This window comes from Macrosteles quadrilineatus, unplaced genomic scaffold, assembly GCF_028750875.1.
Source record: "Macrosteles quadrilineatus isolate MER2022 unplaced genomic scaffold, UCM_ALF_1.0 Scaffold_9__3_contigs__length_116548681, whole genome shotgun sequence".
NCBI classification, from domain to species: domain Eukaryota; kingdom Metazoa; phylum Arthropoda; class Insecta; order Hemiptera; family Cicadellidae; genus Macrosteles; species Macrosteles quadrilineatus.
The window spans coordinates 29,646,287-29,669,198 of record NW_026542602.1 but is presented as its reverse complement, the minus strand read 5'-3'; the positions used below and the strand labels follow the sequence as shown (position 1 = coordinate 29,669,198).

At 35.5% G+C, this 22,912-nt stretch overlaps 1 protein-coding gene across 1 annotated transcript in view; it reads right to left on the bottom strand.

Annotated features, from left to right (window-relative positions):
- LOC129004106 (SUMO-activating enzyme subunit 2-like) overlaps window positions 1-22,912 on the bottom strand; it is a 36,301-nt gene extending 13,389 nt beyond the window's left edge. Inside the window, exon 1 of the mRNA XM_054432533.1 lies at window positions 22,648-22,912. Coding sequence (XP_054288508.1) covers window positions 22,648-22,785 — 138 coding nt within the window. The 5' untranslated portion in view covers window positions 22,786-22,912. The remainder of the gene's footprint in view (window positions 1-22,647) is intronic.

Sequence of the window (22,912 nt, the reverse complement as noted above, 5' to 3'; positions counted from 1 at the left end):
CAACTCTGAGCACTTTTGTGAGCAAACGCCGCACCGCTTTCACCCCGAAAAGGTTGGTTAGATTAGGTGAAGTGAATTTTAGTTAATAATGAACCTAATTAGTTTATGTTACCTCCAGACTGTTAACTTGTTAAAAGAAATAAGAAGATTATTATGTAGGCCTACCCCAATGGGTTGTACAAGAGATAAGATCACACCTAATCATTTTATGAATAATATCTTACAGTTTCAAAGATCCACAGGTGCTGAAGTTTACGTTGTTCTGTTTAACGAAGCAACAAAAAATAAGACACTGAGAAATGGTCTCTCACAATGGGAGTTCCAAAATAAATTTCAAGACCTTTTACGTTCAGCATCCGGTAACCAGCAGACACTTGAATGTATTGTGTTACAATGTTTCTGGTCTTAAAAATAAGGTAAATAGGTAAGGATGATTTTGATTTTTTTAAATTTGATTGTTAATTATGATTTAATATTTTTAATTGAGACTTTTATATCTGAACAGGAAAAAGATTATGTTATCCAACAATTAAAAAATTTTGAGGTATATTTTGTGTTTGCAAGTAGGGTTTCAATTTATGGTAGAAATGTAGGAGGTATAGTTTGCTTGAAAAACTTAAATTCACCTTTTGCCAAAAACATTAAACTTGTACAAGATAGTGGCTATAATTTGTTTGAAATCCACAATAGTTTACCTGAGAATCGTAAAATCTGTGTTATGCCTGTGCATCTTAATTTTAATTCATGGGAATATGATTTCACTAATTTTGAACTGTTCCTGAATACCGTACAAAGTATAGAGACAATTTACTGATATTAGGTGATATGAATGGTAGAATTGCTTGTGAACAAACATTTTCTGATAGTATAAAAGAAACTCTAAACAATAATTTAAGTGATGTAAGGAAATCAAACGATTCGGTAATCAACACTCGAGGTAGAAAACTTTTAAGGGCTATAGAAAATCTAGGTTTAGTTATTTTGAACGGCAGGAGCAAAAGTGACGCAAGCGGTAATTTTACATTTATAGGGGCGATGGGGAATTCAGTAATCGACTTCGCCATGGTTTCATTAAATTGCTTAAATTTTATCCACAATTTTAAAGTTGTGAACCTGGCACAGGGGTCCAGGGTCAGATCACCTCCCAATTGAACTGAGTTTGAAATGTGTGAGTCCGGTTGCAGTTGATGGTGAGGGTTCGGAGGGTGTGAAAACACTCCCATTGTTACCTAAATTGAAATGGAAGGCGAAAGACGACAGATATTACCGAAAAAAATTGACGTAAACATTCAGACTGTTGAGATAGGCGAGTGTAATCAGGATAATATATCTAATTTAATTAAAATAATAAAAGACTCAACTGATAATGTTACAAAGCAACAAAAACATAATCTTACTTTCAGGCAACCATGGTTTGATATTGATTGTTTCTTACAACGAAATAGAGTTTTTAAGTCATTAAATGTATTTAGAAGAAACAGCGAATATCAGTTTAGAATTGGATATATTTACGAGAGCAGAAAGTATAAGTCAATGTGCCAAGATAAAAAGAGAGCATATTTAGAATCCCAAATAAGTAGTATTACGCAAGCAAGCGATACAAATATGTTTTGGAGGGCAGTTAATAGCTTTAAAAAGAAAGATAATAACAGGATTGGAAGCATCACGCCTTTGGACTGGGTAAGACATTTTAAAACGTTGCTCAACCCTCCATTGCTGACTGGAAAGATACAGTTTGCCGAACCATTGATTGTAGATGCATTCTTAGATAACGATTTTAGTATGGGAGAGTTGAAAAACGTCCTAAAAAAGGTTAAATGTAACAAGGCCCCAGGGATTGATAGAGTCCCATACGAATCTTTTAAGTATGCTCCGACCAGATTCATTCCTTATCAAATTATTATCTGTTTTTAATAATATTTACAGTACTGGGAATGTTCCAGAATCGTTTAAAAGGTCGATAGTGTATCCATTACATAAAAAAGGAGATATTAACTGTCATATATGTATGTTCTTATTCTAAGTTTTATTATTATTTAAGTTGAGTTGATACTCTATGTCGAGTCTATATAAGGAAGACCAATTGAATTCTCGATCTCTTTGTTACTTATTGAACTTAATAAAATGGCTGTAACTGAGTTGGGACTATTATTAAAACATCCCATCATTATATGGCGCAGTCAAAATTAAAAGTAATGTTACAGCCACTATACATAAAAAGGAATAAAAATGCCTAAAAGTAATAATGAGCAAGAGGAGATAGATGTTAAAGGGCACAGTGTAAAAGGTTCAAGTAGTGCACCTCACATTCGACCGCCATCAGAACTTCAATGGTCAGGTAACTTAGGAGAAAATTGGAAATTTTTCCGACAGAAATTCGAAATATATCTTGTTGCATCAAAATCTCAAAATGAAGACTCAGAATATCAAGTATCTTTGCTTTTAAGCATAATAGGTGATAGGGCTTTGAAAGTATTCAATAACTTCACTTACACTGGTACAGAATCGGCTAAAGACTTAAAACATGTTCTTAGCAAGTTTGATAACTACTTTTTGCCTGAAGTTAACGTAACTTTTGAAAGACACAATTTCTTTTTAAGAGAACAAAAGGACAATGAGCCTATAGATGAGTATGTGACTGACCTCAGGGATTTAAGTTCAACCTGTGATTTTGGTTCATTAACAGATAGCCTTATTAAAGACAGGATTGTGTTAGGCATTAAAGATAGGGCAGTGAAAGACAGACTTTTAAGGACTAAAGACTTAGATCTTAATAAAGCTCTAGACATATGTAGGGCGTCAGAAATTTCAAAGCACCAGTTGAGTGAAATCTGTACCGGTACATCAACCGATGCAGGTTTAAGCCTACATAAAATCAAGGCTACCAAACCTGCGAAGCAGTGGTCGGACAAAGGTAAGGGAAACCAATATAAACCTACCAGTAGCACAGGCGCTACGAGAAAATCTACAAGGCCTATGGGAAAGGTATGTGGCAAGTGTGGTTATAATCATCCGATGTTTAAGTGTCCAGCCTATGGTAAACGATGCATTAAGTGCTCTAGATTGAACCATTTTTCTAGCCAGTGTAAAAATAAAAATGTAAGTTCAATAGAAGTTAAATCAGAGGATGAGCCTAGTGAAGATGAACTTTATCTAGGTTGCATAAATGAAATCGGTTCTAACAATGAATGGTCTGTAAAGCTATTAACAAATGATCTTATTTACATTCCTTATAAGCTAGATAGCGGTGCTCAGGTCAGTGTTTTGACTCAAGACTATCTTGATTTACTTGAAATAGATAAGCACAATTTGTTGCCTACCAATATCAAACTGTCATCATACACGGGTCAGAAATTGTCTGTATTAGGCTTATGTTACCTTGATGTAGTGCATAAAGGTGAAACTCATAAATTACCTTTCTATGTCGTTAACTACAATGCACCATGTATACTAGGTCTTTCAGCTTGTGTAAAGTTAAAGTTAATATCAAGGCTAGACTCTATGACAACTAAGCCTAGTGAAATAGGCCTAGCCCACAGTCACAAGAGTAAAAGCGGTAACACTAATAGTGAGTCGATACTAAATCAGTACAGTGACCTTTTTGAAGGTGTAGGTTGTTTTAAAGGAGAATGCAGCATAAAACTAAAATCTGACTGCAATCCAGTAGTACATGCACCAAGAAAGGTACCTTTAGCTTTAAAATCTAGACTTAAGTCAAAACTTGATGAACTTGTTAGGCTTAAAATAGTAGATAAAGTAAGTGAACCGACAGAATGGGTAAATTCTCTGGTTATTGTAGTAAAACCTAATGGTGAGTTGCGATTATGTATTGATCCTAAAGATCTCAATAATGTCATTTTGAGACCACATTTTCAGATGCCAACCTTTGATGATATTTCCTGTAAATTGTCAGGTGCTAGGTTTTTTAGTACACTAGATACAAAAAACGGGTTTTGGCATATAAAACTCACAAAAGAAAGTTCTCAATTGTGTACGTTTAATACTCCATTTGGGAGGTATAGGTTTTTGAGGTTACCCTACGGGTTATGTTGCGCTAGTGAGATTTTTCAACAAAAGATGATGCAAATTGTTGATGACATGGATGGCGTAGAAGTGTATGTAGATGACATTATTATATGGGGAGCTACTAAGGAACAACATGATGAAAGATTAAAACTAGTCTTAGATAAATTAAGGTCTGAAAACATTAAGTTAAATTATGGTAAATGTAAGATTGCTATTACCGAACTTAATTATCTAGGTCATAGAATAAACAGCGAAGGGATTCACATGGATGAATCAAAAATTGAGGCCATAACAAATATGGCTGAGCCTAAGGACAAAAAGAGTCTCCAACAGTTTTTAGGCTTAATCACATATGTCAGTAAATTCATTCCTAAGTTGTCAGAGCATACAGCACCTTTGCGTGCTCTTTTGAAGAAAAACGTTGCATTTGTGTGGTCAAATGAACAACAGGTAAAATTTGATTTGCTTAAAAGGTTGCTTGTGTCTAAACCAGTCTTACAGTTTTTTGACATGAAAAAGCCTGTGACCATTACGGTTGACAGTTCTAGCTATGCTTTAGGCCTACCGCACACGAGAGACTTTTTGTCGGCCGACTGTTGGCCATCTGTCTGCCTGGAGTCGGGTGGACAATCGAAAAGTCGTCAAGACTGTTTGGTCGTTGACTGTGGGTGCGCACACGACACGACTGTTTAGTCGTCTTTCGAGTGTCAAAAGGATGTATATGGCAGAAACCGCTGTCATATGTGCGTTACTGACAAGATTTCGTGCAAGAAAACTTAAGAGAAAATACTGGGTGAATCCAATTTATAGTCCGAGAACATTGAAAGGTTAGATTTACCCCTATACTATGATTTGAGGAAATATCCGGACAAATTTTTCATGTACTCATGAATGAGTGTTGATTTTTTTGACCAATTGTTAATACCCCGGCTTCAATACCTCATCCCATAACTTTTAGGGAATAAGCTGTAACCGTAGGTCTCATGGTGAGACCTGGTCCCGGGACCGATTTACCTTTTCTGTTTGATGTCCACAGAGGCCAAAAGCACCATCCGTTCAAATTCACACACATACAGGGTTGGGCAAATGTGTGGATACCCCTAGTTAACTTTTTAACGCGTTGCAATAGGAAAACCTAACTCGACACATATTTACAACATAAGAAATTGCACTTTTTCATCAAAGTTACAACTTTGCCCCAGCCCCCAAAATGGGGTATTTTGGGGGCAGCCCCAAATTTTCAAATGTAAACACCTATCATGTGACCCCTCATTTTAAAGGGTTTATTAAGAGAAATTGAATGGCACAAACCAGAGGTCAATATCGCACGCCTAATCAAAATGGCAGCCATTTTAATTTAACATGAGCAATCATGATAAAGTCTGGACACCCCCAGTTAACTTTATAACGTGTGGCAGTGGGAAAACCAAACTTGGCACATGTTTACAATAAAAAAATGCACTTTTTCATTTAAGTTAGAACTTGTACCCGGCCCCCAAAATGGGGTATTTTGGGGGCAGCCCCAAATTTTTAAAAGTAAACACCTACAGTATCATGTGACCCCTCATTTTAAATGGTTTCTCAAGACAAATTAAATGGCGCAAACTAGAGGTCAATATCGCACCCCTAATCAAAATGGCAGTCATTTTGGAATATTCCCTATTAATTTTTTAACAGTTTATAGCAGGAAAACTGAACTCAGCATACCTTTATGAAAAAAGAGAATTCACCTTTTGGCCAGTATTAAAATATTGAATTTTTAAAGTTAACTGGGGGTGTCTAGACTTTATCATGATTGCTCATCTTAAATAATTAAAATGGCTGCCATTTTGATTAGGCGTGGGATAATGACCTCTGGTTTGCGCCATTCAATTTCCCTTGATAAACCCTTTAAAATGATGGGTCACATGATAGGTGTTTACATTTGAAAATTTGGGGCTGCCCCCAAAATACCCCATTTTGGGGGCTGGGGCAAAGTTGTAACTTTGATGAAAAAGTGCAATTTCTTATGTTGTAAATATGTGCCGAGTTTGGTTTTCCTATTGCAACGCGTTTAAAAGTTAACTAGGTGTATCCACACTTTTGCCCAACCCTGTATACAGGGTGATTGATATAAGTGTGCCAGCCGTTTTATTCGCAAACTATAAGAGATATCAAAAAAAGTTAAATGGTAAGTGCCTTGGATTTTTTATTAAAAAAATTGTAGTCGGGTCAAAAAAATTATTTTAGATGCCATTTTTCCAATATGGCCGCCAACTTTGATTTTTCTTATAGAAAATCCTGTATTTTATGATGTATTCTGGTAGAAAATGTGATTTTAAGATGATTTCATTCTTGTGATTTTTTTCATAAACCTAACCGTTTCAAAGATAATAATGGTTAAAGTTGTGAAATTTTGAATAGTTTTTGAATAAAACAGCTGGCATGCTTGCTTAGGCCTTTATCAAAACTCTATCTTATGCCTAAATTTTTAAAACTTTAAATATTATTATCTTTGAAACGGTTAGGTTTATGAAAAAAATCACAAGAATAAAATCGTCTTAAAATTACATTTTCTACCAGAATACATCATAAAATACAGAGTGTTCCATAAGAAAAGTCAAAGTTGGCGGCCATATTGGAAAAATGGCGGCTAAAATAATTTGTTCGACTTTTTTACAATTTTTTAAATAAAAAGTCCAAGGCACTTACCATTTAACTTTTTTTGATATCTCTTATGGTTTTCGAATAAAACGGCTGGCACACTTATATCAATCACCCTGTATATATATATTTGTCCGTTAGCACGATAACTCGGAAAAAAAATGATCCGATTTTGATTAAATTTGGTACAAGCGTGTAAATCTACATGTATTTTATTCGAATGAGTTCGCAAACCAGCATGACTATGCGAACGGGGGTTTATGGGGGGTTTATCGGGCAAAACTGGGGTTTTCCTATTTTGCAGAGCTAATTTTGCATCGCTAATTTTGCATCTAATTTTGCAAAGTTTGAAAAACAAATAATTTAGCATGCTAATTGTTATCATAATGATTACAGGGAAATTCCAAAATATTTAAAGTTAAAATTTTCATGTCATTTATATGTAGAACAAGTAAACTGTTGCAGTTTGCTTGTTTGTGGATGTATTTTGATAAAACTTGGCAAATATATTTATTTTATACTCAGTTATTGATGTTTTACTAAAACACACCCTGAATACCCTCTCTTTAGCAGCAAACCTAGGTACTCATTTATCCTAATTTTATTGAAATAGATTAAATAAAAAATTAAATCAGGCAAATGGGAATTCACTTAGTCTGCAGGTTTGCTGCTGCGGGGGTATTTTTTTTATTATGATCAAATACTCTTCCAAAGTCTTTTTATAAAGAGGGGACCGTACCTCAACTTCATCGATAAGTTTATCAACTTTCTCGTCCCTCAAAACACTTGCACTGGTGGTTGTCGAAGCCATAATAATAACAATTACTCACAAATAATAATACTTATCATAATAACAATAATAATACACATGATAACAATGCACTCGCCTGTCAGACAGACAGACTTTTTAGTCGTCAATGTGCGCGATCAAACTTATCTCCATGCCTTTATCAATAAGACACGACAGTTGAGTCGGGGAGCAGTCGGCGGGAAAATCGGTCAGCACCAAACTGCCCCGACAGTCTGCAGACAGTCTGCCGACTGTCTTGCTGGGGTCGGCCCGTGTGCGCGCTCAGATTTACCACTATGGGGCCGACTTTGACTCCCGACTACGACTAAATAGTCGGCCGACAAAAAGTCTCTCGTGTGCGGTAGGCCTTAGGAGCTTCTCTCCTTCAAAGTAATCTTCCGGTTGCTTATGCATCCAAGGCTTTGAATGATGTACAACAGCAGTATTCTCAGATAGAGAAAGAAACATTAGCTATATTGTTTGGTTGTGAGCGTTTTAGGCAATATGTATATGGTACTCATTTCACAGTAGAGAGTGATCACAAACCCTTAATTTCTATTTTTAAGAAAAATATAGATTCTTGTCCTCCTCGCTTGCAGCGAATGTTGATAAAATTGCAAGGTTATAGTTTTGATCTAGTCTATAAGAAAGGTAAAGATCTTGTCATTGCAGATTTGTTGTCAAGAGCTAATTATGATGTGTCTCAGCCAGTTGATGTAGATAATCAAACGCAGAGTATTGAAGCCCATGTATGTACAGTTGTAAATAGTATAAATGTTTCCAATGATCAGTTAACTAAGTTAAAAAAGTTGACAAATGAGGATGAAACCATGAAAATCCTTAAATCTTACATTGTAACTAATTGGCCTAGTCATAAGAAAAATGTTCCCGACAATGTGAAACCGTTTTGGAAGGTCAAAGACGAGTTGACTTTGGGTGAAAATTTAGTTTTCAAAGGTAATGCATTAGTGATTCCTCATGATCTCAGGCGTGAAATGTTACAGCGTTTACATTTCACTCATTGCGGTGTAACTAAAACAGTACTTCGTGCAAAAAATGTTGTATATTGGCCTAACATGGAAAATCAAATAAGGGATATGATATCTCAGTGTGAACCTTGTATAACTTTTGCAAATAACTATAGGAAGGAACCTTTAGTTCCACATGATGTACCTAAACTTCCATGGTATAAAGTAGGTTTGGACATATTTCAGTTGAATGGTAAAAACTATTTACTAGCAGTTGACTATTATTCTAAGTATCCAGAACTAGCCTACTTGTCCAACATAACAACATCAAACATTGTAAACCATTTGAAGCAAATCTTTAGCAGGCAAGGCATTCCAAAAGAAATATTTGCTGATTCTGGTAGCCAATTTACTTCAGAGGAATTTAAAGACTTTTCTAAAGAATGGGGTTTTGTAGTTAGTTTGTCCAACCCTTATCATCATCAATCTAATGGTATGGTTGAAAGGGCTATACAAACTATAAAAAGGACTTTAAAGAAAACAATGGTTGAAAAAACTGATCCTTATCTAGTAATGCTTGAGTATAGAAACACTCCTCTTGGTGATGGCCTGCCTTCACCTGCAGAGATCTTGTATAACCGCAGACTGCGAGGTATTCTACCTTATCAGAATGTGCATCTTAAACCTAAAATCCCTAGCAATGTGTGTAAGAATCTTAAACAGAGGCAAAATATACAGAAGTTCTATTATGATAAAAAAGCCAGACCTCTGAGAAAGTTGTATAAGGGTGAAAGTGTTATGGTAAAGGTTGGTAGTAATTGGGTAAAAGCAAAAGTAGTAAATGTTGATGTAAGACTTAGGTCATATACAGTCCAGTCAGAAAATGGTAAATTTTACCATAGGAACAGAATTCTTTTGAGACCAGTCAAGAGTGAAAAAGATGCAGAGCTCGACGATGAGGACTACTCCATAGATGATAACCAGACGCCTCGATCCTGCGAAGGACAGCAAGGACCAAGCCCGAACGCTTCTCCACGACAACCTCATGATGTACCCTCGCCTAGCAAGTCACCTACATCGAAAAGTCCCTTAAAATCAAATTCAGGTTCTTTATCTCAAACAAAACTGTCCCCTCAAAATTCTAGGCTTATCAAAGAACATGATGGACAGTATATGACCAAGTCAGGTAGAGTCGTAAAACCTAGGCAGCTTCTAGACTTGTAAGTAGGCCTATCTTAGTAAAAAAAAAAAATAAATAAATAAAATAAAAAATAAATCAGTGCAGCAGCTATATTTAGAAAATTATATAATTTAGAAGAAATTTGTTTTGGTTTTATTATTGTTTAAAAATAAAGTGGTAATGTAATTATTTTATTTGTAAAGAAGGGAGATGTCATATATGTATGTTCTTATTCTAAGTTTTATTATTATTTAAAAATAAAGTGGTAATGTAATTATTTTATTTGTAAAGAAGGGAGATGTCATATATGTATGTTCTTATTCTAAGTTTTATTATTATTTAAGTTGAGTTGATACTCTATGTCGAGTCTATATAAGGAAGACCAATTGAATTCTCGATCTCTTTGTTACTTATTGAACTTAATAAAATGGCTGTAACTGAGTTGGGACTATTATTAAAACATCCCATCATTATATTAACCTAGTTGAAAACTACAGAGGATTGTCGTTTATAGACTGTGTAGGAAAGATTTTTATCAGTCTAACAAATAACAGATTTAGTAAATTGGGTCAACGGTAACAAGGTTTGTTCACGGAATTCCAGGCAGGATTTCGCCAAGGTTACTCGACTATAGATAACATTTTTAATCTCACTTGTATAGCTCATCTGCAATTAGCGGAAAAAAGGGTAAATTGTTTACTTTTTCTGTGGATTTCTCAAGCGCATTTGATACAATAGATAGGGAGGCTTTAATTTATAAAATGTCTTGTATGGGTGTGTCGTCAAAATACAGAAATATGCTAAAAAATTATTATCAAGGCACAAAAGCAACAGTGTGGTGTCAGGAGGGAATTACTGAGCACTTCAGCACCTCCATGGGTTTAAGGCAAGGTTGTATATGTAGCCCAACGAAATTTGCTATTTTTATAAACGACTTGCCAGATGTACTAGAGGGAGGATGTTGTTATGGTGGAGTTAGAGTCAATGTCCTGATGTATGCGGACGATATCGTTCTCTTATTTCCAACTGCAACCGGACTTCTACACATGATTAAACGATTGGAGAATTACTGTGAAACTTGGAATTTACGCTTAAATTTAGCTAAATCAAAAATAATGGTTTTCAGAAAAGGTGGAAGGCTTGGGTCCAGTTCTAAATGGTGGTACAAGGGTGAACAAATCAAAATTGTAAACAATTATAAATATTTACCTAGGGGTAAACTTTACTTAAGTTCTCTTTCGTGGGAAATGCATTTTAAAGAAAAATCGTCAGCTTCCAAATTAGCTGTTAATTTAATCTGGAGTAATTTAATAAGTAATAATCAAGTGCCGATTAATGCAAAAATAGTGTGTTATAATTCAATAGTTAGAGCTTTGCTGAGTTATGGAGCACAAGTTTGGGGATTTATTAAGAGTAAAACGGTTGAATCAGCTCAAAATAACTTTGTCAAAAAATTATTTAGATTGCCACAAAATACTCCAAATTACGTATTACACCTAGAATGTCAGTTTGATCAAGTTTATTTTTACACATTAAGTTTGCACATTGGTTATATTATTAGAGTATTGTTTTTACCAGTAAATAGGCTTCCTTATATCTTGGCAAGACAGATAATTTTGAAAAAAATATTTTGGTACAGGGAGATGTTAAAAATGGGTGAAAGACGGGGAGTAGCGTTGGACGTCGATTTTAACAGATTGCAAATCTTTCAATCTCGATTGTCTGAATTATTAGAGTTAGAGAGAACGGCTTGGCGACAGGATTGTCTGGGTTCGGCATTGACTAGTCATTATCACCAGCAGTATCTGAACCTTGACCTCCACCTTGGAGTTAGATCGTCCCTTTTTGCGGACCTAAATGTTAAACTTATGTCCTGGATTATAAAAGCTAGAACATAGTTGATAAATCTTAACTATAAGCCCTGGATGGAAAATCAAAATTATTTATGTTCACTATGTAATCTCAACCGAGATGAAACGGTGTACCATTTTATAGCTGAATGTCCAATTTTAAAAAATGTACGTCAATTTTGGTTTAACAAGTTATATTTAAATGAATATGAGTTTTTTGAATTTTTAAATGGTAAAGATTGGTGAGCACTGGGAAATTATCTTAAGGAGGCGTGGTGTAAAAGGTGGGAATTGATAATGGAGTTTAATTATTAAATTGGGATATCAATATAAAAGTGGGAAAAATGTATGTAATTTAAAAATGTATAAAATATTGTTTGTTAAGTATTTATCAAAAAAGGCTTGTTTTTTTTTTTTTTGTTACTTATATTTCATTGCTGTTTGTAGAATAAATTCAGGTTCTCAGTAAGCTATATTTCAATTGTATTTTTGATTCATTTGTTAATTGATCCTTTTTTACTATGTAGTGCTATTTGTGTATTTTTACTAGAAATCAGTTTATTTAATGAATTATAGTTTGTGATTTATAGACTCTTTTAAAGTGTTTTAAAATATTGTAAAATCAGTATGTCAACCACAAAACAGACGGTCTTTGGCCATTGTTCTTTGTGTTTATGTAAAAACACTGTATTGATATTTTATTTCAATAAACACTTGTTCTTGTTCTTCTTCTTCTTCTTCTTCTTCTTCTTGTTCAATGGGTTGTACAAGAGATAAGATCACACCTAATCATTTTATGAATAATATCTTACAGTTTCAAAGATCCACAGGTGCTGAAGTTTCCATTGTTCTGTTTAACGAAGCAACAAAAAATAAGACACTGAGAAATGGTCTCACACAATGGGGGTTCCAAAATAAACTTCAAGACCTTTTACGTTCAGCTAACACAGGCAATATCCAACTATTAAGGGTAGAGCACCCACAAACTCCTTCAGCTAATCAACCTAATAATCAGACCCCAGCATCATCTTCAATGAATATTTCTATCAGTTCAGAAACTTCCCCTTGGAGAGGATGGTCCACTCCACAGCGAGTTCCTGTGGAGTGCCAAAGCTATCAAGCTGTTGCCAACATCTGCAACAGTCCAGGAAGTCCATGTCCACCCACGGGAATAGTCCCTCTCGAGCTTCAGACTTCAACTGTACCTTCACCACCAAAATACGTGTCAAGTGTAAGTGCAAGTTTAGTGTAAGTGTTCAAAACCATGGGCAATATAGGGTCAGTGGAGTGAGCGCTCCGAGTTGTGATTTAAACTAATTAATCATGACAAAGAAAAAGATTCTGCATGTAAACAAAGCTGGCCTAATTTTAATACTAAAAAAGAGCAACACTCAAACATCTTTAAAAATACTTCATCAGGGAATGTTCAACATCTGTCCTCTCTTTTAAATATAATAAAAATTAATTTGGAAGAAATACAGCCTGATTTAGTAAACTTATAGCAATATCAGAGCATAAGATGACTGAATCTGAAATGTTGTCCCTACATATCCTAAACTATAAAAATGTTCATTTTTCACGAGAAACTATTTTCTGGGAGGAGGAGTTTTAATTTTAGTTAAAGATAGCATAAAAAGTAAAAGTATTAAAATTCCTCCTATACAAGGTCATATTTTTGAAAAGGAGTTTGAGTGTTGCATATCTGAAATTTATTGTAAATAACAATACATTTTTATTAGTTTGTTTATAGATTCCCAATTATATGCTTCAGCCACAACTAAAAAAACTGGATTTAATGTGCAATCTGTTGAGTAAAAAATTCAAAAATATTGTTATAGCTGAGGATATTAATATTACTGTTCTAAACAAAGATAAAACCTACAAATCTTTTGTGAATGTTCTAAAATCTTATAATACGGAATACAAAGTAGATTTTCCCACTGAAATTCTCTATCAGGTGATTGTAGGACATATCATAATCTTGTAGAGATGGTTTGGAATTGTAGGTGGGTTTTGTCACAAGGTCATATGTCATAGCACCTCCGTTCAAGTGCTGACATGCTAGATGATCACTAATTAAATCTGCTTCTGAAGGACTTTCCAGAAGAACTTTGAAGACTTTTGCAACACCAGCAGGCATGTGTCGATCACTCTTAAAGTCGCGCGAAATACAATGCCCAAATGCATTACAGTAGACTCCTCGGGACCGAGGCCAGTCCGGATAACGGTTTTTCCGGTTAAGCCGACGTCCCCAAAAACTCATTAAAATGGACCGTTTACGGTGATATTCGACTTAAATTTAGGAGAGCATTGTATTTAGACATGTGATCACTGGTCTCAAATCTTTCCCACGAGAACAGTCGTTACAGTACCGCCCACTTCCTGCCGATCTAGTCCGGTTAAACCAATGTGCTGATAAAAATTGTCCGGTTAAAGAGATGTCATTTCCGTCGAGTGTAGTCCGGTTAAAAGGTGTCTGGATAAGAGGGAGTCTACTGTAGTTTGTTCTGAATGGAATTGTTGCATATGTCATTCATATTAGCTTCAATAATTTTTATTGGGATGTTGTCCTCTCTAATTGCTGTCTTTTCTTGAAGGTTGGAATTATCAGTATCTTTTATGATTGACGGTGTTTTGGGATGTATCCTGATGTTTGGCAGAAGATTTTTCATTATTTTTAATACCACTATACAGGGTGAATAAAAACGTCCTCTCTAATATTTTTCTAAGTAAATATAGGCTACAGAGATATCCTTTTGGATTTTGGGGGCAACTCAAAAATTTTAAAATCATAAAATAAAAACTTGACCACCAAAAGGATAGCCTAACTCTGTAATATTTATCAAGGAACAAATTAGGGGGAGGGAAATTACTTTTTATTACACAGTAAAATTATTGAAACAGTAACATCATTTAACTTTTGACGGGCTACCATTTTTGATAGAAAAGAGATAAACGAACTCTGGTTTTCACCATTCTTTAAGTTTTTGTAAACACTTCAAAATGAGGTGTCACTTGAAGAGGGTTTACATTTACAATTTTTGAGTTGCTCCCAAAATCCCCCCTTTTTGGGGGACACTCAAAAATTGCAATATCATAAAATGAAACTTCCTGCTAAGACATTTTCAAACCTGGTTTTCTGGGTAAAAACGGCATTTGCCGAAAAAGTGTTAGAAAAGAACTAACTTAACTTAAAGAAAAACCCATACCGTAAAGATTAGTAAAAGAAAATTTTTACCTAAGCCCCAAAAATCATTGATTTCTAGACCCAGTGCTTTTTGCGATGTTCAATCGCGATTTTCAGAGTGACATTGTCGTTTCCCCCAAAAGTTCCAAGGGTAATAAGAAGTGCTTATAATTGCCTAATTTTGGAAACTTAGTTAAAATAAAAATGCAATATAGGCCTAGATAACATGAGTAGTAAAGTTCAGTAAACTTATTAAGTAAGTAACTTAGGCCCTACCCTAAGTAATTTCTAATTCAATACAATATTTATAATGAACCGAATAAAAATCAGGCTAGGCTATAGGCCTATTAAAATTGACCTGATAATAAATTTTCTCTCAGGTTCTCTGTGGCACTTTACCCGAGATACAAGTACCGGTACCCCGAGATCAAAGCTAGGCCTAATTTATATACTAGCCTAGGGGAGCATAAGGGCAGGCGCGCACTATCCCGACCACGACTCCGACTGGTCGGATACGACCAGTCTTATAATAGGAATAAATGGAACAGCGCGCACTGGTCGACTGGTGAGACCCTGGTTGCGCGACCAAAGTTTTCTTGTTTGGTCGGGCCCGACCCGCTGGTCGTCAAAAATAGAACACAATGTAATGGGACGACGCGCACTACCCCCGACCCGACCAGTACAACACTCAACCCCCAGTATTCCTAGATCAATCAAACGGAGAGCACTTGTTTTTTGCGCCGGTCTATAAAGTGACTCATTTGGTAAAATGTCACAGCATTTTGACACTTTTAAAACCTGTCTTGATATTGACCTAGCTCTTCATAAAATGTTGCAAAATGCCCTTTTGTAGACCTGACAGTTAGCCTAACATTGGATGTTCCCAGTATAGTTTCTTCTTCCGCGTAACGTAGCCTAAGTACTTGTGTGGACCTGGCAATAACTAGTGCGCGCACCCGATAAAATCTATTGCTGGCCGTATTGCGGAGAAATACGTCCGCGAGCAATATTACCGATGATGCCAACAGATAGAGGACACTTTAACGGACACGACAGTATCAATATCATGTACCTCGGGGATAAGTAAGGGGGGGTAAAACCGTCAATAAGTTGTGCGCGTGCCCGATAAAATCTATTGCCGGCCGTATTGCGGAGAAATACGTCCGCGAGCAATGTTACCGATGATGCCAACAGATAGAGGACACTTTAACGGACACGACGGTATCAATATCATGTACCTGGGGGATAAGTTAGGGGGGGTAAAATCAGCAATAAGTTGTGCGCGTGCCCGATAAAATCTATTGCCGGCCGTATTCACATTACAACGAATTGAAAGAAAGTATGATACATTTCATCACATTTTTATGTATCATTTTGATAATTGTTTTCCTGAGACTTTGATAAGACAACATTCTAACAAAAAATGGATCTCTAATGAATTGAAGTTAGAAAAACAAAATATAACTAATTTCAGCAAATTGGCTAGAGAAGTTAATTGTAAAAAAATGTTTAAAAAAACTAGGGAAATGAACAAAAATTTCAGAAAACGATTGTACACTGCAAAGAAAAATTACTATAAATCTGTTATTAATAATTCAAATAATGTAAATAAAACCACTTGGAAGATTATCAACTCAGAAGTAGGAAATAAAGCAAAGGATATACAAAACATAATTTTAAAATCAAATGACATTGTATGTACTGAGCCTTCTTTGGTTTGTAACCAATTTAATAATTATTTTGCAGATTTAATTGAGGACACTTCAATATGTAGTATGGAGCAAACTCAGGTTGAGACAGAAAATAGTTCAGAAAATGATCTGTTGTTAATTAGTACTAACAATTTTAAATTTAGCTTTGTTGATGAGAAAGAAATTGATTACATTTTAAACCACCTAAAAAATTCTTTTAGTACAGGATATGATGGTATTCCTGTGGTACTCCTAAAAAAAAGCAAGATTCATATTACTTAAACCAATCACTCACATCATTAACTCTTCATTAATTTCTGGTATTTTTCCTGATAAACTTAAATTAGCAAAATTAAAACCGCTTTTCAAAAAAGGGGACAAGTACTTAGTTTCAAACTACAGACCAATAGCATTGCTTCCCGCTATTTCTAAAGTTTATGAAAAAGTAATCTATAATCAACTAGTAAATTTTTTTGAAAAGAATTGCCTTTTTGAAGAATGTCAACATGGTTTCCGCAGTGGTAGATCTGTAATATCAGCTGCCACAAAGTTTGTTGAATCTATTATTGATAGTTTGGACAGTAAATTGAAAGTGGTAGGATTATTTATGGATTTAAGTAAAGCCTTTGATTCAATATCACATGACCTTTTACTTTCAAAGCTAAGCAAATTAGGGATAAAGAACAATGCATTAAAGTTACTGAAGTCTTACCTTTCCAACAGAAAACAGTTTGTAGAATTAATTCACCAAAACAACAAAAACTATAAAATTCATTACCGATCCTCTATTAGAGATGTGAAATTTGGAGTGCCTCAGGGGTCCATCTTAGGCCCTTTATTATTCATTTGTTACTTTAGAGACTTTCCCCAACTCAGTGACTTGAGTGAACTTTGCCTATATGCCGATGATACTAATTTGAAAATCACTGCAAAATCAAATGATGAAATTGAACTTAAGGCAAATTCCGATATAGCAGTTTTAAATAATTTTTTTTATTCGAATAATTTGCTTCTTAATCCAGATAAGACAAATTTCATTAGTTTTCAAACTCGAGAATTACCTAGGTGATCAAAATAAACCAATCATCAGACTCGAGAACACAGAAATTCTAAGTATGGACAACATGAAATGCTTGGGATTGGTAATTGATAAAAATCTGAAATGGAACAGTCACGTTGAAAAGTTACTTGCCAAAATCACATCGGGATTATTTGCTTTATCTAGATTGAAACCCTTTTGTGAAAAACAAACTTTAAAAGTTATATATTTTTCATATATCCACTCAAGTATATCTTTTGGGATTTCACTTTATGGTGCAACTAGTGATTACAATTTGAATTCTATTCTAAAAAAGCAAATGAAAGCTATTAGAATTATCTGCAATTTAGATTTTGAAACTTCTGTTAATAAAGAACATTTTAAATCGGAAAATATAATGACAATTTACGGAATGTATGTTTATGAAACAATTTTATCAGTAAAGGACAGACTTCATGATTTGGAACGAGTTGGGGATAGTCATAATTATTTCACCAGAAATCGGGAAAACCTTGCAATTGGCCACCATAGTCTAAAACTTTTTGAGAAAAAACCCATGTATGCGGGATCAAAATTTTATAATAATCTCCCAATTGAAATTAAATCAGAGACTTCCAAAACAATATTTAAAAATAAATTAAAGAGATTTCTCATCAGCAAGGCTATTTTTTCTTTTGAAGAGTTGAATAGTCTTTGAAGTCAAAAACAAATTCAATTTATGTATTTTTTGTTTAGACTTAAAAAAAAAAATTAAGTTTGTAAAATTTTGTTTTTATTTTATTATGTTAGAAATGTATTTCATAACTATTAGGCCTAAACAACTGTTGACACTATTCAATGTATTATGTACAGGAAATGAATAAAGTGGTTTTGAATTGAATTGAATTGAATTGCGGAGAAATACGTCCGCGAGCAACATTACCGATGATGCCAACAGATAGAGGACACTTTAATGGACACGACAGTATCAACATTATGTACCTGAGGGATAAGTTAGGGGGGGTAAAACCAGCTAAGTAGTGAGCGCACACGATAAAATCTATTGCCGACCGTATTGCGGAAAAATACGTCCAGTTTTTCTCCAGCCATGTCCCATAGCAAGTGCAAAATAGTATACAAACGGAAATTTTTGATCTCAGGAAATATATTTATTAGTTCATAGTTATGAAGAATCCTGCAGGCATATTTGTACAGAATATGGGACAGCATATGGTACAAAACGTATCGTACGATTCCAGCACATGGAATCGTATCGTAAGGTAGAATATTTAAATGCATTGTTCAACACATCAATAATTAGTAGATGGCTAAAACTAGGCTACCTAAAACAGTAGGCCTAACAGTTAATAGCGGCTAAGCGACTACATAGAACATAGCTACTGTGCACTGGTTCTAGTATAAAAGACAACGAATAATAGTTAGTGCAGCAATGGTATAGCAATGGTTAGTACAGTTCTGAAATACAAACAAATGAAAGCGTGTTAGTTAGTAAAGAAGCCAACAAAAAATTACAATAACTTTAATAAATCAACTATTTACTCTTACTCCTTTAAATAAAATATCTCACAGCTGAATTGCTGCTACAGTAATTACGATAAACATTGACTACAAACTAAACACCACACATTATATTATTTAGGTAACACCGTGTTCTCACGGACCTACGCGATAACAAAACAAACTAAACACACGAATATGAAAAACCACCTTGCGTGACCGGAACCGATTGAACTTGATTATATTTAAACAAAGAAATCAAACAATACAAACAAAACAGAAATATTTATAAACGGGCGGATCTCGTTTGACCATCGTTTGATCTCGGAAGCTAAAAACTCCCTGTTTTAGAGTATCAAAACCCATCTTATGACTTTGAAAATTCGCACAATGTAAACTAAACGTCAGAACTTTATCAAACTTTAATACAATATAGACATATATATAATGAATTAATTTGTGTAGTTTCAGAATTTTTACTCTACCCAAAAAGTTTTTGTTGTAACTTTTGTAAATTAACTTTTTCTAAAAAACTGCAAACGCTAGAAAGAAATTGAAAAGCTTGTTTTGAAGGTGATTGGTTTTGTACTTGAAATATTGATACTGCTCAATCACATTGTTACGCATATTATTTATATAAGTTAACATTTTATTTGGATAGAGCGGAGGCCGAATACAGCACTTCACCGCCACCGGCTCTGACTGGGCGCAAACCCCGTACAGTGTTGCCAAATTGAACACCTGGACACTGGGCAGCGATGGGCTACGAACTGTTGAGTCAAAACTGAACAGCAGTTATTATTAATTATTCATTTCCCATCACCTTTTCTAAAGAGGGCTTTGGATCACCAACGGCACTCCCTCACTTCTAAAAGAACATATAGCACTGGCAATCATTGCATATTCCGAATCTGACAATTTAGATTTAGCACCCATTTTTAGCGATGTGACACTAGCTAAAATTGAAGACAGATTGAGGTGGATTACTGATGACATATTTGGGATGGTAAGACTTTGAACCCTTTGGAAGAATGCCAAACCTGATATTTCCTGAGAGTTAGTCGTCAGTGACACACACTGCGTGAATCACCTTACACTCGGTCAAGGTCCATCGTGTCAACACTGCACTGGATTCCTGCGCGGACGATGGCGTCTGCACCCCTTGCAGGCGCGAGATCATCCAGTTTTTTTGTTAATTTATATAAATAAAATGCGTCACAACTTGGTTGAGCAGTATCAATATTTCAAATACAAAACCAATCCCCTTCAAAACAAGCTTTTCAATTTTTTCCTAGCGTTTGCCGTTTTTGAGAAAAAGTTAATTTACCAAAGTTACAACAAAACCTTTTGGGTAGAGTAAAAATTTGGAAACTTCACAAATTAGTTCATTATATATGTGTGTATATTGTATTAAAGTTTGATAAAGTTCTGACGTTTAGTTTACATTGTGCGAATTTTCAAAGTCATAAGATCGAATAGGCCTATCGAAAATTCTGGTCATGTTAAAATAATGTTTGTCAAAATTGTTTTTAGAAATTGTTTTCATAGATTGTTAGTATATCCTAGATTGTTTTTACATAGTTTTTATAGATTATTTATATAGATTGTTTTATAGTTTGTTTTATATGTATAGTTTATTAGGATTGAGGACAAGAGTTGTTTTGAAAAACAGAATGTATTCTTCTGAAAAACGCTTGCTAATAAAGACCTTTTTATTTTATTTATTTTTTTTTAAAGATGGGTTTTGATACTTTAAAAACAAGGAGTTTTTAGCTTCCGACTGCCATAACAAATTTCCTAAACGAGCTAAAAAATCTTTGTTTTCACAGGAATACGTAGAATAAAACAACAAAAATTTATATATACTACGTGTTTAAGTTAGTTTGGTTACTATTCTGTAGAGCTCCAAACTCGAGTGTCAAAACTTTTCCCCCCGACAGTAGGTACAATACGGCCGGCAATAGATTTTATCCAGCGCGCGCACTACTTATTGCTGGTTTTACCCCCCATAAAAAATCCCCCAGGTATATGATGTTGATACTGTTATGTCCGTTGAAGTGTCCTCTATCTGTTGGCATCATCGGTAATATTGCTCGCGGACGTATTTTTCCGCAATACGGCCGGCAATAGATTTTATCGTGTGCGCTCACTACTTATTGCTGGTTTTACCCCCCTAACTTATCCCCCAGGTACATGATATTGATACTGTCGTGTCCGTTAAAGTGTCCTCTATCTGTTGGCATCATCGGTAATATTGCTCGCGGACGTATTTCTCCTTAATACAGCCGGCAATAGATTTTATCGGGCGCGCGCACAACTTATTGCTGGTTTTACCCCCCCCTAACTTATCCCCCAGGTACATGATATTGATACTGTCGTGTCCGTTAAAGTGTCCTCTATCTGTTGGCATCATCGGTAATATTGCTCGCGGACGTATTTTTCCGCAATACGGCCAGCAATAGATTTTATCGGGCGCGCGCACAACTTATTGCTGGTTTTACCCCCCCTAACTTATCCCCTAAGTACATGATATTGATACTGTCGTGTCCGTTAAAGTGTCCTCTATCTGTTGGCATCATCGGTAATATTGCTCGCGGACGTATTTTTCCGCAATACGGCCAGCAATAGATTTTATCGGGCGCGCGCACAACTTATTGCTGGTTTTACCCCCCCTAACTTATCCCCTAAGTACATGATATTGATACTGTCGTGTCCGTTAAAGTGTCCTCTATCTGTTGGCATCATCGGTAATATTGCTCGCGGACATATTTTTCCGCAATACGGCCGGCAATAGATTTTATATCGGGCGCGCGCACAACTTATTGATGGTTTTACCCCCCCTAACTTATCCCCCAGGTACATGATATTGATACTGTCGTGTCCGTTAAAGTGTCCTCTATCTGTTGGCATCATCGGTAATATTGCACGCGGACGTATTTTTCCGCAATACGGCCGGCAATAGATTTTATCGGGCTCGCGCACAATTTATTGCTGGTTTTACCCCCCTAACTTATCCCCCAGGTACATGATATTGATACTGTCGTGTCCGTTAAAGTGTCCTCTATCTGTTGGCATCATCGGTAATATTGCTCGCGGACGTATTTCTCCTTAATACGGCCGGCAATAGATTTTATCGGGCGCGCGCACAACTTATTGCTGGTTTTACCCCCCCTAACTTATCCCCCAGGTACATGATATTGATACTGTCCTGTCCGTTAAAGTGTCCTCTATCTGTTGGCATCATCGGTAATATTGCTCGCGGACGTATTTTTCCGCAATACGGCCGGCAATAGATTTTATGTGTGCGCTCACTACTTATTGCTGGTTTTACCCCCCTAACTTATCCCTCAGGTACATGATGTTGATACTGTCGTGTCTGTTAAAGTGTCCTCTATCTGTTGGCATCATCGTTAATTTTGCTCGCAAACGGCCAGCAATAGATTTTTAAAGGCACGTGCACTAGTTATTGCCAGGTTCACACCAATTACATTACAAATGCACCACAGCAAACTACTTCTTCAACAATCATCTTGACACTGAAGTTTGTAAAACGTTGTTGCCTTGGTCGGGTCATGCTCTGGTCGCATTGTGAATGACAGACTGGTCGGGCGCCGGCCGCCGGTTTGGTCGTGGTCGGGATAGTGCGCGCCGGCCCTAAGCTAGGTTATGACAGCACTTCCAAATTTCTTGAATGAAGTTAAGTTAGGCCTAACTAAGGCCCATGATACCTAACGCCTTGAGACTAAACAACAAACAACTAAACTCAATTGACTTACCACTTCAATTTCCTTGAAGCCGGTGAGAACTAGATTCTTTAGCAGCTCACAACCAATTCCTCCAGCTCCAACAACAAGAATTTTAGAGCTATCCACTAATTTTTGAAGTTCACTATCCAAAATGCCAGCACCAGCCATTGCTAGTCTAAAGCCTGAATTAGAATTACACTAACTTATTTAAGTGAAATATAAATAACGAATTACTACTTTATCAATCAGTGAAATAATAATAAAATATATACGATTCGAGATACGATCACGATGA